This window comes from Mus caroli, unplaced genomic scaffold (genome assembly GCF_978045245.1).
Source record: "Mus caroli unplaced genomic scaffold, Mus_caroli_1 scaffold_3, whole genome shotgun sequence".
Taxonomy (NCBI): Eukaryota; Metazoa; Chordata; class Mammalia; order Rodentia; family Muridae; genus Mus; species Mus caroli.
The window spans coordinates 29,348,274-29,363,308 of NW_028227258.1; the positions used below are offsets into that span (position 1 = coordinate 29,348,274).

General features: G+C 43.4%; 1 protein-coding gene across 1 annotated transcript; it reads left to right on the forward strand.

Annotated features, from left to right (window-relative positions):
* Positions 1-1,817: 1,817 nt before the first annotated feature.
* Positions 1,818-14,544, forward strand: Ostc (oligosaccharyltransferase complex non-catalytic subunit). Its single transcript, XM_021158204.2, has 4 exons — positions 1,818-2,015; positions 4,137-4,230; positions 6,675-6,872; positions 13,986-14,544. The coding sequence occupies exons 1-4, from the start codon at positions 1,877-1,879 to the stop codon at positions 14,002-14,004; spliced, it is 450 nt and encodes a 149-aa protein (XP_021013863.1). The 5' UTR covers positions 1,818-1,876; the 3' UTR covers positions 14,005-14,544.
* Positions 14,545-15,035: the final 491 nt, after the last annotated feature.

The following is a 15,035-nucleotide window of genomic DNA, read 5'->3' on the forward strand; positions in this document are numbered from 1 at the left end:
ATTGTTCGTATGTAATTGGTAATATTTGTAATTTTGGAAAAGGCATAGTCTACAATTTCATCACACACGTTTGTTTTTATGTTCCTTTAGACTTTCTTCAGTGCACGATGCCTGAAAAATGCACACATGAATGAGTCAGTTCTCCACGGGCCTCTTTTTCACTCCCGCTATTCTTCATTTCAGACCTGCCCTGAGCATCTCTCCATTTCAGGAAAAATGAACTTCTTTGGCATCACATGTGCTGGTTCCCCAGTATCTCACTATATTGATGCTTCACCAGGTATTTATTTAGTCTGCCCATTTTCATTTTGGTATTTTAAAGTTTTAGAAATAATGACCGTAGTTTAAAAAAATACTGTCTCTTAAAACTAATGATGTTTCTTCTAATTAAAAACTTTTCAGAGTTTTAACTCAGCCTAGCATATTGTAGCACTAAGTTTGATCCTGGCACCTTTTAAAAAGGAGAAAAAAAAAAAACAAAATAATTATGCAGTGAGAAGGATCTAGGTAATGTTACTCCAGATTTTTAATTTTTTTAATGGTTTTTTTTGAGACAGGGTTTCTCTGTATAGCCTCAGCTGTCCTGGAACTCACTCTGTAGACCAGGCTGTCCTCAAACTCAGAAATCTGTCTGCCTCTGCCTCCCAAGTGCCGGGATTAAAGATATGCGCCACCATTGCCCGACGGTACTCCAGCTTTGTGAGTTAATGAAATACAAGCATGGTATGACACAGCTTGACATGATATTCATATTGTATGTTTATATATATTCATCGCCGGTTCATACTTCATATTTCTGTTGCTTATAGTAAAACTAACAGTAGATGATTTTAGTTCCCTAACTCCTGCTGTGGCCCAAATTTTAAAATCTGAATGGTCCAAGCCACTAACATTTCTACCCCCATTAGCTTGTTATGTTGTTTAAGTTTTTTTATCATAGGATACCGAAACGATAAGAGGCACCGCAGCGGAGCTTCTGTATTCCAAAAAATAGCAACCCGTTATTTCCTTGATTGATCAGGATTACTGCCTCTAGCTAGTAAAGTCCTTTCTTATTTACATTTGATACCTTGGCAGGAGGACATCTGAAGTAGCCAGGTGGCAGGATTTTCCGTTCCAATTTTAGTATTTATGCTGCTGAAGCCAGCGCCCTACTAAGCAGGTAATTAAGGTGAGAAACCAGAATGACTTCAAGGTTTTTGGCCTGGGTGATTTTTACTAACTCAGGCGTGACTGAGAATGGTTTAAAGTAATATTTTGTTCTGTCACAGTTTGCGGTTGACATGGACTGGGTGGGTTTTATTCATTTATTATTATTATTTTTTTAATAAAGCCCATACTACTTTGGCAATTACTGCCAATTAGTGTCGCTAAACAGCATGAAGAAAAAGCTCAGCGAATTAGAGCTTTTTAAAGCCCGGAGGGGAGACCTCCAATACTAAAAAGGAGCACACATCTAAACTTTCATTCATCTTCCAGCGCTGTGAACTTAAGAGTTTCCAGCAGCCAATCAGCTCCCAAGTAGGTGGCGTCAGCAAGTGGGCGGGGCAGTGGGGATGCTAATCTCTCAGCTTCTGTGGCTTGGCCACGTAGGACGCTTTGCAGGTCCTGCAAGGTGTATAATAAACAATTATCTCTCAGTAAGAAAAAAGCTTCTAACCCACACTCAAGCCAAGAACGCTCGTTTTTATTTATTTTTAAATATATATGTTATTTATCAGGTTAGTGCAATTTCTTTCTTTCTACAGTGAATATCTTGTCTCCTTCTGACTTCTACAGACCTGTGGTCCTCGGCTCACGCATGCGCAGTAGGCGGGCGTGTTTCCGGGCGGCGCGGGAGGCTGGAGGCCAGAGGGCTGGCCCTACCGCCGGGGACATGGAGACTCTGTACCGAGTCCCATTCTTAGTGCTCGAATGCCCCAACCTGAAGCTGAAGAAACCGCCCTGGGTGCACATGCCGTCGGCTATGACGGTGTATGCCCTGGTGGTGGTATCTTACTTCCTCATTACCGGAGGTAACTCGGCCGTGATGGGTCGGGTGGGCGCGCAGGCTGCTCGCTCCGGAGGCGCGTGGCCGCCGAGCCGGGCCCCGTAGGCTCACGCCTTTCCCTGGAGAGAGATGGTCTCCTCTCTGCCCACCCTCTCCTTCAAGAGCTGAGTTGGATATAATTGTCAAGCCCAGCTAGTTGTTATTTCTTGCTGTGCATTGTTTGACCGGGGTCTTGGGAACATCATTTTCGAATCACTGTGTTTCCTTGGTTGGTCGAGAGGGTGTGGGACTTTTATTAAACTAATGGTGAGGTCCCTGAAATCGTGGACAACCATGAGTTTGTTAGTTCAGACCCCAGGGGCTTGGGTTGCTTTATGTCAAATCGCAGGAATGAGAAGGGAACTTACCGAAGCCACGGTTTTTTGAGAAATACGTGAGATTGGAATTGAGGCTTGCAAAAAGATGGAGTATCTCAGAGGAGAAAATGGGACTCAGAAAATAGAAGGAAAGTAGCGCTTTTTAGATATCTGTCACCGAATCCCTTAAGTGGAAAATGCAGAGGGGTGTGGCCTTGCCTATTGGTGAGTTGGCAGTCCGTCTGCAGGCTCGAGAGCACCCTTTGGCGCACCAGTTCCAGGATTTATCCAGGACTGGGCTTCAGGAATTTAGGAAGTAGTGTCCGTACTTCAGAAAATTAAAAAGATCTTTGGTTAGCAAAAGTGGTTCAACTTTTTTTAGGGTGTGTGTAGACATATTGGTATTGCTTAAATGCCTTCTGAGACGACTTGGCATATTTGAAGAGGTAGGAGACAGTATTTAACTGTAGGGTTGGCATTCTACGGAGTGTACATTAACGGAAATCCTAAAGGCCACTTTAAACATATTTGTTGTTGTTGTTTAAGAAGAAAAGACATTACCTGGTGTGGCGTTAACATTCACTTTTGCTCAGCACAGTGAGTCGTGAATATGACACCTAATGCCTTTGGCTTTAAGAACTTAATGTTCATTCTTGCCAGCCTGTTTCTTGGCTTTTGCTTCCTTTGGAGACAGTTTTTGTGAGAAGCCTCAGCTTTGCATTGGGCCACAGTTTTGATGGTTTTGAAATGGGGTTTGGGGGGAATTCTCTGCCCCAACCACTGGGTCAAAATGGAAGGGCGGATCTTGTGCATTTACCGTTTGGCTTCTGGAATGGCTTCTTCTCAGCACAGCGAGAAGCATGGCAGTAGTGTGCAGGCAGACGTGGTGCTGGAGGAGCTGAAAATTCTACAACTTGATCAGCAGGCAGCAGAAGGCGACTGTGTGTGTGTGTTTTACACTGGGCGTAGTTTGAACATTTAAGACCTCAAAGCCCACCTCCACTTGACACACTTCCTTTGACAAGGCCACACTTCCTCCAGTAAGCGTACCTCCTAATAACACCACTTCCTATGGCCAAACATTTTAACATACGAGTCTATAGGGTTCATAACTATTGAAGCCACCTCACCAAAAATCAGATTAGCTGGATCTTCTTTGACTCTAATAATACAATCAAAGAAGCCTTCTTTTTTTGTTGTTTTTTGTTTTGTTTTGTTTTTTAGAGACAGGGTTTCTCTGTGTAGCCCTGGCTGTCCTGGAACTCACTTTGTAGACCAGGCTGGCCTCAAACTCAGAAATCCTCCTGCCTGTGCCTCCCGAGTGCTGGGATTAAAGGCGTGTGCCACCACCGCCCCGCCTTCTTCTTCTTCTTCTTCTTCTTTTTTTGATATTTATTTATTTTATGTATATTAGCACACACTATAGCTGTACAGATATTTGTGAGCCTTCATCTGGTTGTTGGACCTCTGCTCGGTCCAGTTGGCCCCATTCACTCCAGCCCAAAGATTTATTTATTACTTTAAATAAGTACACTGTAGCTATCTTCAGACACACCAGGAGAGGGCATCAGATCTCATTACAGATGGTTGTGAGGCACCATGTGGTTGCTGGGATTTGAACTCAGGACCTTTGGAAGAGTTGTCAGTGCTCTTACCCACTAAGCCATCTCCCAGCCCAGAAGCCTTCTTTATGTATGGATAAGTCCCATTTAAATGTAATTAGAGACAATTAAAACTGGAGACCTACTTTTCAAACTAAGATCTAGTATGTATTGTTGTCTTTCATTTAGGAATAATCTATGATGTTATCGTTGAACCTCCAAGTGTTGGCTCAATGACCGACGAACATGGGCATCAGAGACCAGTAGCTTTCTTGGCTTACAGGTAAAAAATACCGTTTTGTACAACTTGGTGATGGGAAAGAAGGTTGTTGGCATGCCTAATTATTCAAAGCTGGAAAGCAGAGTGTGGTGGGTGGCACATGACTGTAACTCTAGCAGGAGGGTCTCTGGTTTTAGGTAGTCTGGGCCACATAGTAATGTTAAGGCATCGCAAATGAAATACTGTAAAAATGCTATGGGGCTTATTTGCATTTAGAATCATTTGTTTTAAAATGTAGCATTCTTATCATAAAACAAAGCAAGAACATAACAGAAGTAGAACCATATTATTAGGCAGTAAGATATATCTTAGTGATTGGTGTATCACCAACCTAAAGGTTGATTTAAAATGAAGTTGACAGACTGTTCTGGGGTCAGCAAACTACAGCCATTCTTAGTAACATTTTATAGGAATTAGCAAATCTATTTAGATTACCATATAAATACCAGACACTAGTTGGTTGTGCCACTGGAGTGCCTAATTGATTAATTATATGTTCTGAAGCTGGGGTGAGTTACATCTACAGGCCCAAGTGATCTACAGGACCAAGGTATTTGGTTATTTAGGTCCTGGAGAGCAACCCTGGGGTCTCGTGTGTAAGCAAGGACCCTTTATGATAACTATGTGGACACTTTGCAAAACAAGTTATGGGCCCCCAAATACTGTTACTGTTAAATAGGCAATTTTGAGACCTTACGAATTCCATTTCATCAAGGAAACACGTTTTAACATGGTTTGACTAACCTGAGCAGTGCTGAGCCCATTGCTTTCCAGAGTCTACTTGGTATGTAGCCGTCTAAAGTCAGGTCTATTTATGTTATCATATACATAGACTGTTCCTGGGGAGGTTTACTGTGCTTCCCTGGGGTAGGAGTTAAACTGACAAATAAGATCTTAGGGGAACTTTTTAAAGTAGCTTTTTACTTCTTTAACATTTTAAAAATTACATTTTGTGTGTGTGTATGTGTGTGTGTGTGTGTGTGTGTGTGTAAACACCATATAATAGTGGAGGTCAGAGACAACCTGCAAGTTTGTTCTTGCCTTCCACCATGTAGAGTGTAGGGATTGAACTCAGGTCTTCAGGCATGGCATCAGGTGTCCCTCCCTGGTGAGCTATCTTGATGGCACTATAGTTTTTTTCCTGCATTGTTGAATTTGAACATGGTATCATGTTTTGTTTTATTTTTTTTTCATATTATGTTTTCAATGAAATCAATTAGTTAATGAAAATGTCACATACCTTCTTTATTAATAGCTGTTGATAACTATCTCTTTCACAGAAATTGGCTTTCTCTAAGAATTGAGCATACTATATTCCTGAAAAATCAGATATGGCTCAGCAGGGGAGGCCACACGATGCCAATTTTGAAAGCCTGAGTTCAGTCCCCAGAACCTCCATATGCATGCGGTACACGTGTGTCCCCCCCACTCCCAAAACACACACAGATATGCATGAAACAATAAAAACTAATACAATTTTAAAGAAAGGGAAATCAGATTCTTGCATACACAGCTTTACATTAAGAGTTTGCAGACTGTCGGAGATACTGTGGGGTCACGGGGTCTTTGTTACAAATGCATGCTTTAAAATGCTTTACTTTGAAATGAAAAATTTATTAGTTATTATGACTTCAAGAAACACAGCTAGTTCAAATTTCTTTGCAGCTGATAGAATATTTATTTATGAATAGGTAGGGTCTCACTACATAGCTCTGGCTCTTTTGAAGCTCCCTCTGTAGGCCTGAGTGCTGAGATTAAAGGCGAATGACGTCATGCTTGGCAAGATGTTCAACTTTTTATTTTCTTTAAAGATTTGTTTACTTGTTTTATGTATGTGAGTACACTGCCGCTATCTTCAGACACAGAAGAGGAGATCGGATCCCAGTACACGTGGTTATGAGCCACCATGTGGATGCTGGGAATTGAATTCAGGACCTCTGGAAGAGGAGTCAGTGCTTTTAACCACATCTCTCCAGCTCCAAAATGTTCAACGTTTAGAATAACTAAAATGTGTATTGTTTTTTTTTTTCAAGACAGCTTTGTTAGTTGATGCTTTAAAACTCTTTTTTAAAGTGAGCTACACGATGACCAGGTTTCATTATTTTATTTTTTGTAGTGCTTGGGCTAAACCTTGAGTGTGTTTGTACTGGGTAAGTTCTCCCAGGGAACTGTATCCCCCAGGCAAGACAGGCTTTTACCTGTTTTGTTCATTGTCATATACCTAGAACCTGCGCTTGCTGTGCCACATACTTCTCAGTGAATGTCTGCTGGATGAATGAGCAGGTGACTGTCTAAAAGCAAAATTAATAGTTGTAAGGGTGAGAATAAAATGTCAGCATAGATTGTTTTAACATAAAGTAGAAGCAAGGATTTCAACCCAAAGGGGGAAAAAAAAAACGTTAATTTTTTAGTAACGTTCATTGCTCTGCTGTGCTTCTGTTTTTCAGAGTAAACGGACAGTATATCATGGAAGGGCTTGCGTCCAGCTTTCTCTTTACAATGGGAGGTTTAGGTTTCATAATCCTGGACCGATCCAATGCACCCAACATACCGAAACTCAACAGGTTTCTTCTTCTGTTCATTGGCTTTGTCTGTGTCCTCCTGAGTTTCTTCATGGCCAGAGTGTTCATGAGAATGAAGTTGCCGTAAGTCACATACTTTGTATAATAAGCAATTTAACTTTTGTTATGAATTGGCATAACAATTACTTGGGCAACAGAAAGTCATAGATTTAATTTAACACTCATTTAAATGTGAAAAATATCCAAGAACTAAAGAACTCTGTGACTTGCCTCAGTTATGACTACAGTTACAACAAAGCTACGGCCAGTAGGTCTCCTGGCTTTCTCCCCATGCGAGTTTCTGAGAGTTTAGTTCTGCTGCCTCAGACTCACTGATGGAGGGTACTTGTTTCTCTGTCATGGGCTTTCTGGTTACTTATCAGATTCCAGTAATAAAAATGAGAGCAAAGAGGAGCTTTCAAGCCATGGGCTGCTGCTGCGACTTCATCATTGCTATAAGTTGCTCATTCCTAACTGAAAAGCTAAATATTTTGGCAGCTAGTGTGATGTCACAGAGGAAAATGCTACTGCGGAAACCTTGTTTCATGTACAGAACTGCTGGGTACATGGACAGGATCCATAAAACACAAACGATTCCTCTGGGTTGGTTTGTGATTGGAGTTTTTCAGTGCTGGGAGCCCAGAGCCATCGTGCATGTTAGGCACTGTCTAGAGTTACTGTGGCTTTGATAAACCATGTTGCCAAAAGCAACTTGAGGTTGAAGGGGTATTTAATTACATATCACAGTCCGCTGAGGGGAACCAAGGTAGAAACTGAAGCCATGCAGGAACCTGGAGGCAGGAGCTGATGCAGAGGCCACGGAGGGTGCTGCTTACTGTCCAGTCCCTCATGGCTCTCACTCAGACTGCTTTTCTACAGAACCCAGGACCAGCTCAAGGATGGCCACACCCACAAAGAGCTGAACCCGCCCACATCAATCACTAATTAAGAAAATTCCCTAGTCTTGCCTCCACGCCGACCTTGTGGAGGCATTCTTTTCAGTTGAGGTTCCCTCCTTCAGATGGCTTCCTCTAGTTTGTGTGAAGGGGACATAAAACAAGTCAGGACAGGGAGGTCCTGCCACTGTGCTGTACTCCCGGCTCTTAAAAATGAATGTTTACATGGAGGTCCCATCCCTACGGTGTTTTCCTATCTACGCAGATATTAGAAGGTAAAGAAATGTCCATTAGGGAGATGGCTCTGTAAGTAAAGCGTTGCTGCCCAGCATGAACAAATGTGCATATATATATATACACAGGTGCCATACACACCAAACAAAGAAGGAAGAAATAACAAACGCATCTGGCCCCAGGCATTTTGGATATGGATTTCAGCCTGCATGAAGAGAACTGAAACAGGAAAACTTAGACAGGAAAGAACTACTGTCACTTAAGATAGGAGGAAGGATTGCATTTTGTATTGTTTTGCTTTTGAGACGGAGTTTCTCTGTGTATCCCCTGTTTGTCCTGGAACTTTAGACTAAGCTGGCCTTGAACTCAAAGGGATCTGCCTTCCTTTGCTTTCTGAGTGTTGGATCAAAGGTGTGGGCCTGGCCTGGATTGCATTTTTTTCTTTGTTTTCCTATTTATTTATTTAACATCCCGATTTCCTCCCCACCCCAATCTTACTCTTTTAAGTCCCTCCCCCATTACCCTTTTCCTTCTCAGAGTAGGGGAGGACCCCTCTCCCAGGGTACCACCCCAGCTTGGGACATGTAGTTGCCACTGGCCTAAGTGCATCCTTTCCCACTGAGGCCCATCTAGGCAGTTCAGTTACGGGAAGGGAATCCAGTGTCAGGCAACTCAGTCAGAGACAGCCTCTGCTCCAGTTAGGGGACCCACAGGAAGACCAAGGTGCACATCTGCTATAGATGTGTCTAGGTCCAGCCTCTGTACACTCCTGGTTGTCTAGATTGCATGTTTTAATGTAATATTATTTAAAGAATTTTTTCCTTTTTATTGAAAATAGATTCTTTTCTCAAATAATATATCCTGATAACAGTTTTCCCACCCTCTGTTCCTCCCAATTCCTCCCATATCCCCCGCCTCCTAACTGGAGTCTCTCCCCTTCTGTCTTCATTAGAAAAGAACAGGCTTCTAAGAGATAATTTTAAAGTAAAATAAAGTATAATAAGGTAAACCCCATTATACTGAAGTTATACAGACAAACCAAGAGAAGGAAGAGAGCCCAAGAGAAGCACAAGAATCAGACCCACTCAGGAGTCCCGGAAAAACCGTAAACTGGAAGCCAGAAAGATAATTGGAATCCAGAAAACTGTAAATGTTTTTAGAAGGAAGGAAGTTGATTTGTAGAAGTACATAATTCCAATTGAGGTTCAGAATAATTTGAAATTCAGAAACGTTTGCTAAAGAAACAAGTAGTTCTGGCTTAATTTGAGGTGATAGAACTTTTTATGTATCCTGATGTTACCTCTGTCAAGCCAACATACTAAGATTAACTTAGTAATCTAATCTATTTTTAAAGAACTCTATTAAGCATCTATGTTAGTTCCTGTTCTGCTGCTGTGATAAAAGTCCACGACCGGCTGAGAGCTCCAGAGCCATCACCGTCCATGATGGTGATGATGGATCACGGTGGCAGGACAGGAAGCTGAGGACTCACGCAGACCGTGAACTACAAGCACAAAGCAGAACGAGCAGCTGGGAGTGCTGTGGGTCCCGAACTCCCAAAGCCTCCCTCAGTGTCACTTCCTCCAGCAAGGCCACGTGTCCCAGGCAGTGTCCAAAGTGTTGAAATGCCCGAGACTCTGGGGTACATTGTCCTCCAGACTCTCACAGCGCCATGTATCATCCATGCTAATCTTTTAGCGTTTCACATGTCCTGTGGATTAGTCTGTCCACTGCCTGTGCTAGTGAGGCGCTGATCCTGGTGTCATATCCCAGCTTAGTCCTGGCAGCATGGGCAGGTCTCACAACGGGTCTTTGTCAGCTAAGTGTTGTGTGGCTCTGTAGTCCTGTAGACTTCTGTGACTATTGTCAGAGGGAACACGCGCAACCACCCTTGTATGAAAACTTGAACACTCCAGCTTTTTATTCTTTTCTCTACCCCTGTTAGAAATAGTCACTGTAGCCTGATAGAGTCTGCTAGTGTGGGAGAGACGGGTGGTTCCCATAGCATTGAGACATTTTCCTTTCTAAGCTATGTTGTATCTTACACAGCTATAATCCTAGCACTTGAGAGGTGGAGGGATCAGGAATTGAAGGCCAGCTTCAAGTTGAGACCACCTGGAATACCTGGGAGCCTGTTTTAAAAAACAGAAAACAAACAAAAAAATCTCAAAATCTCTTCCAAAGGGCTTAAATTTTATTGTCATTTTAAACATGTACACTCAGAAAATATATCTATTTTTCATTTTTGAGCTATAAGCTCAGTGTGTGAACCCAGGTGGTTATAAGCTCATGACCTTGAGTGACCTCCTGCTTCAGTCTTCTGAGGGACCGAGAGTGCTGGCACCTGCTCCATGCCCGGTGTGTCCCTGCTGCAGCAGGGCGGTGTGAGCATGAACTGTAAATTGGGTGATTTCTACTTGTATTTACACACAATCCTCCTTCTTAGATTTTCTTTATGCTTCAGTGATACTGACGCTTTTCTTGGTTGTCAGTGGGTGCCTATTTTAGGATATTTTTCTCTCTTGGGACTTGGCTGGTTATTCTGTATTTTGAGAAAATAGCCTCTTTTAATAAGTTTTATTGTAATTGAGACAGTAATTGTACATACTTACAGTCTTACAGAGACATAACCTACAGACCACATGCTGAGTAGTATTAGAGTTATCCAGGTGCACTCTGTATTTATTGGCTGTATTCTCTTCCCCCTCCTCACTCCCACCAATCAGATTGCCTTTCAGTTTAGTCCTGTACTAAAGCGAGCTTGAGGGGTCTGTAGCCAACCTTTGGGTATGTGAGGGTCCATTTCATTTGTTTCCATGATTAGAGCTGTATTCCAAACACTGTGTCTGTAGAGAGTCTGGCACGTGGGTCATTTCAGTGAGTAGACTCTTGAGTCCAGTGCTCAGGATCTGCAAATGAGAGACACCAGTGACACAAGATGTTTGCATGGCTGCTGGTGACAATGTGTGGTAGAGGAAGTGGCTGGAGAATTCGCCTCCAGGTGCTCTCAGATTGTGGATTGGTTCTATGAGCTTCTTGCAGATTCCAGATCTACTCAGTAAAGTTAACAGTGTACTTCTCTAGAAACTAGCAGGTTAAGGGAGATAGTGTTTTATGGGCCACCAAGGGTAATGTGTTCTGTGGTTGGGAACAATCTTAAAAGTTCTGTTGGAGTTTGATCACAGTGTCAGAAAGAGACAAGTGCCCACGGCTGCTTCTGAAAGTGAGGTGGGACTGTTTCTAGGACCCTGGAGAAGATGGGGAGACTGCTTAATGCCGCTGCTGTTCTTTTCTGGTCTAGTGTTGTGGACCAGTGAATGGCCCCATATAGTCTCGGACTCTTAGTTATAAAATGAGAATAGGGCTGGCAGGACGGCTCAGCAGGTAAAGGCTCCTCTGGTGTGTGATGAACTAGGCTCCATCCTGGAAACTCACTCGGTAGAAGGAGTTTCAAAATTCTTGGTTTGTTTTGATTGTCTTGCTCCTCTGAGTTTCCTCTCACCATGACATCTATGCACACATGTGCACACACACACACACACACACACACACACACACACACTTTCTTAAAATGTGAAGTGAGAAACCATTTACTTTATCTCACACTGTTTCTGCCTTCTTTTGGGCAGTACTGGGGCTGGAGCCCAAAGCCTCTCTCATCTAGACAGATGCTCTCCGCTGAGCTACACCCAAACCCAAGGATTACATGTGATCATATCATACTCTTAGAAACTCCTGCCAGGGCTAAGCCAGCCCAGTTCCTGTCTTACTGTGTATAGAAGGGACTTAGCGATTGTCGAGAAACGGCTGCCTGAAGAGAAAGGCAGCCATGGTTTTTGTGAACCAGGTTTTTTTTTTTTTAAAGATTTATTTACTTATTTATTATATGTAAGTACACTGTAGCTGTCTTCAGACACACCAGAAGAGGGAGTCAGATCTCATTACAGATGGTTGTGAGCCACCATGTGGTTGCTGGGATTTGAACTCTGGACCTTTGGAAGAGCAGTCGGGTGCTCTTACCCACTGAGCCATCTCACCAGCCCCAGGTTGTTTTTTTAAATTTACTTATGCGTGTGGATGTGTAGGGGGCATGTGCCATGGCACATGTATAGTCACAGGATAGTTTGTGGGGTTGGCCCTCCCCTTCTACCATGTTCTTCCCTGGTCTCAGAAGATCATTTTGGGCAGCAAGCAGTCTTACCTACTAGGCTGGTTTTGCTGGCTCCAGTTGTTTCTTTGAATTCTTGGTTTGTTTTGATTGTATTTATCTGTAGAATTCTCATTAGCTTGGGTATAATAACTAAGGATTACAAAATTGTCTGGTCTATAAGAAAGGGCCAAATGATTCTAGGAGTGGCCATAATAAATACATTCTAAGGTATTTACTTTGATTCGCTACCAAAAGTAGTTTATATTTCTTAATGTTCCCCCCCTTTAATTAAAAATGTATTATTTCATTTTGTGTGAAAGATCGTTTTTGCCTGCATAAGTATCTGTGCGACATGTGTGCCTGTGAAGGCCAGAGGCAGGCATTGGATTCCCTGAAAGTGGAATTCCATGGTGGTTGTGAGCCACCATGTAGATTCTGGGGATTGAACCCAGGTCCTCGAAGAGCAGCCCATGCTCTTAACTGCTGAGTCATCTCTAGTCCAGGCCCCTTCCCATCCCCAGTGTTTCTTAAGGTTGATAGTCCACAAGAGTAGGTCACACACTGCTTTCAGGAAGGAATAGAACAGTGTTTAACTGTCACCAGATGGGGCTTTGAAGTGCATATTCACATCACACAGCAGATGACAGGGACCTGTCCCTAAAGAGCCCCCTAGTGTCAAGGTGCCTGCCTTGTTTGGCCCTGATGTGGCCGCTTGCCGACAGTGATCCAGAGCCTGGTCTGTGCTGGGAAATTGCTTTCTTGTTCTGTTTTTGTTTGAATGCATCAGACCTTATGATGGTGAATGTCTGTCTAAGTCTGTGTGTACATACTCAGGGCTCTTTTTTATGTTATTCATTCTGAGCATGTGTGGGGAGGGCAGCTTGGGGAAAGTGAAAGTTCTCGGAGCAGATGTCTGGATAGATATAGTGCAGGAGCAGAGAGTGAAGTGTGGGCAGGTTGCATTGGCTGAGCATTGATTTAGAGTTATCAAGGGTCTAGAAGCTGGAAAGGAGGAAAACCAAGCCATTAATTGTTGGTTGTGCCACTCTAAGTCTCGGGGAAATCTACTTCCTACTTTACAGGTGAAAAAGCTTGACACACCAGATGCTACCAGCCTGTTGACAAGACTAACGTGCTATATAAAAACTGTCTGAGAGACTTTTCAGGCCTCATGGAGTAACTCCATTTTATAGTTGAGAGAACTGAGTGAGGTTTGAGCAGCCTCACGCAGTGACTAGTAAGGGTGCATCAGAGGGGGCACGCGGGGCCTCAGTGAGCTCAGGTGCACTCAGTCATTTGGTGGTGTGGGTAGTGGGTAGTATGGCAGTTTCAGAGTTTTGTTCTGATTCTGATCAAGCCTCCATGGTATTAGATCTCAGGTGCCTATGGCAGAAGGGAGGGTTGGGGCCTGAGTACCTCATTCAGCTCCTTAAAGGGGCTTCGGAGCGTCAGTGAAAGCAGCTTGAACTTTGGTGTCATCTGTGGGCACCGCTGAAGCCTGCAACTGCTTTCTGGACACTTGCAATGGAGGCAGATACCTTTGCAGTTTGGGGACTCAGGGTCAGCTCCAGGCATGATATTCCTGGCTTTCCCATGCCTCCTCTAGTATGACGAAGGGCTTTGAAATCCAAGCTAGTTTCCATAAAAAGATTTAATTTTTGAGAGCCCAAAGATTGATTCTGTTAAGCTTAGCTTTATGGTGTTCGTTTTTCTGCCTTTCTGTGTCTAATTGTGTGTTAGTTTGCATTGCTTTGTGGTGTTTCGAGAGGGAGGGGAACAGGAGGCCTGGTTATGTGTTATCACGAACCAGGGGTGATGATGGGGAAGAGCCGTGACGTCATCAGATTCATAGTCGCCAGGCACTCTTGAATGGCTGCTTCCTGGTCACCTTTTCTGATATGAGTTCTCTTTCTGCAGGGGCTACCTGATGGGCTAGTGTCTTTTGAGAGGAAACCAGTGGATCCCGGATTTGCTCCTGTTAATGAAGTTTTAAAGGCTGACCCACTCCCTCGTGCAACGTGGAAAAGAATGAAGAGCAGTGTAAACACTGCACTGAGCGACACCCTAGCAAGCATAGCAGAGCTAGGGCCGGAAGTCACGGGATCAGAGACAAGTTCATTACAGTATTTCCCTGATGACCTACCCCAGTGTACCAGCTATGTTAAACGGCATTTTTTCTTAGTTTTTTATTTCTTAAAGAAAATATACTCCTCCTAAAACTTTGGTATTGAATAAAGTGATTATTTTTTACAACCCCGTCATCAGGTTTTGGACATGATATTTCTGATTTTCAGAAATTAACGCAAATCGAGAAGTATATGGTGAGAGCTGAGACATTTGGACGACTGGCCAGTTCCTGCAGTGGTGCTTTAAATGGTGTGTGTGCTACTCTGCCATTTCAGATGCATATGGGAGACTTGTTTCCTGAACAACATGATGTATGAAAGGAGCAGAAATAAATGATTTTTCTAATTAACATTTTAGAGTGTGGACTTTTTGTTGTTTTGTTTCTGAGACAGGTTCTCTCAGGCCCTGTCTAGTCTGGAATTTGCTATATAGACCAATCTGGCCTTGAACTCTCAAGAGATCCGCCTGCCTCTGCTTTCTGAATGCTGGGATCAAGTATGCCACCAGAACCAGCCTAACTGAATTAACTTGATCTGTACGTCGGTAAGTTCCATCTTTCGTTGTTCCTCGGGCACAATCAGAATCTTCAACTACATCGTTAGGTGTCAGGTCCACAAGTGTCCTCTTCTCCCTCTCAGATGGGCAGACTCAGCCTGGGCTGCAGGAGAGCTTCTAGCAGTCAGAGCAAAGCCAGCATTCCGCAGGAAATCGGGAAGCCTGTCGCCATCGGCCAGGAGGAGCCACTTCCCTACGTCTTACTGCATGTGCCTCCACTGACAAACCTGTTGCTGCATAGCCAAGCCCGCGCCCGACTCCAGGCTCCCTCAGCCCCACCCCTGA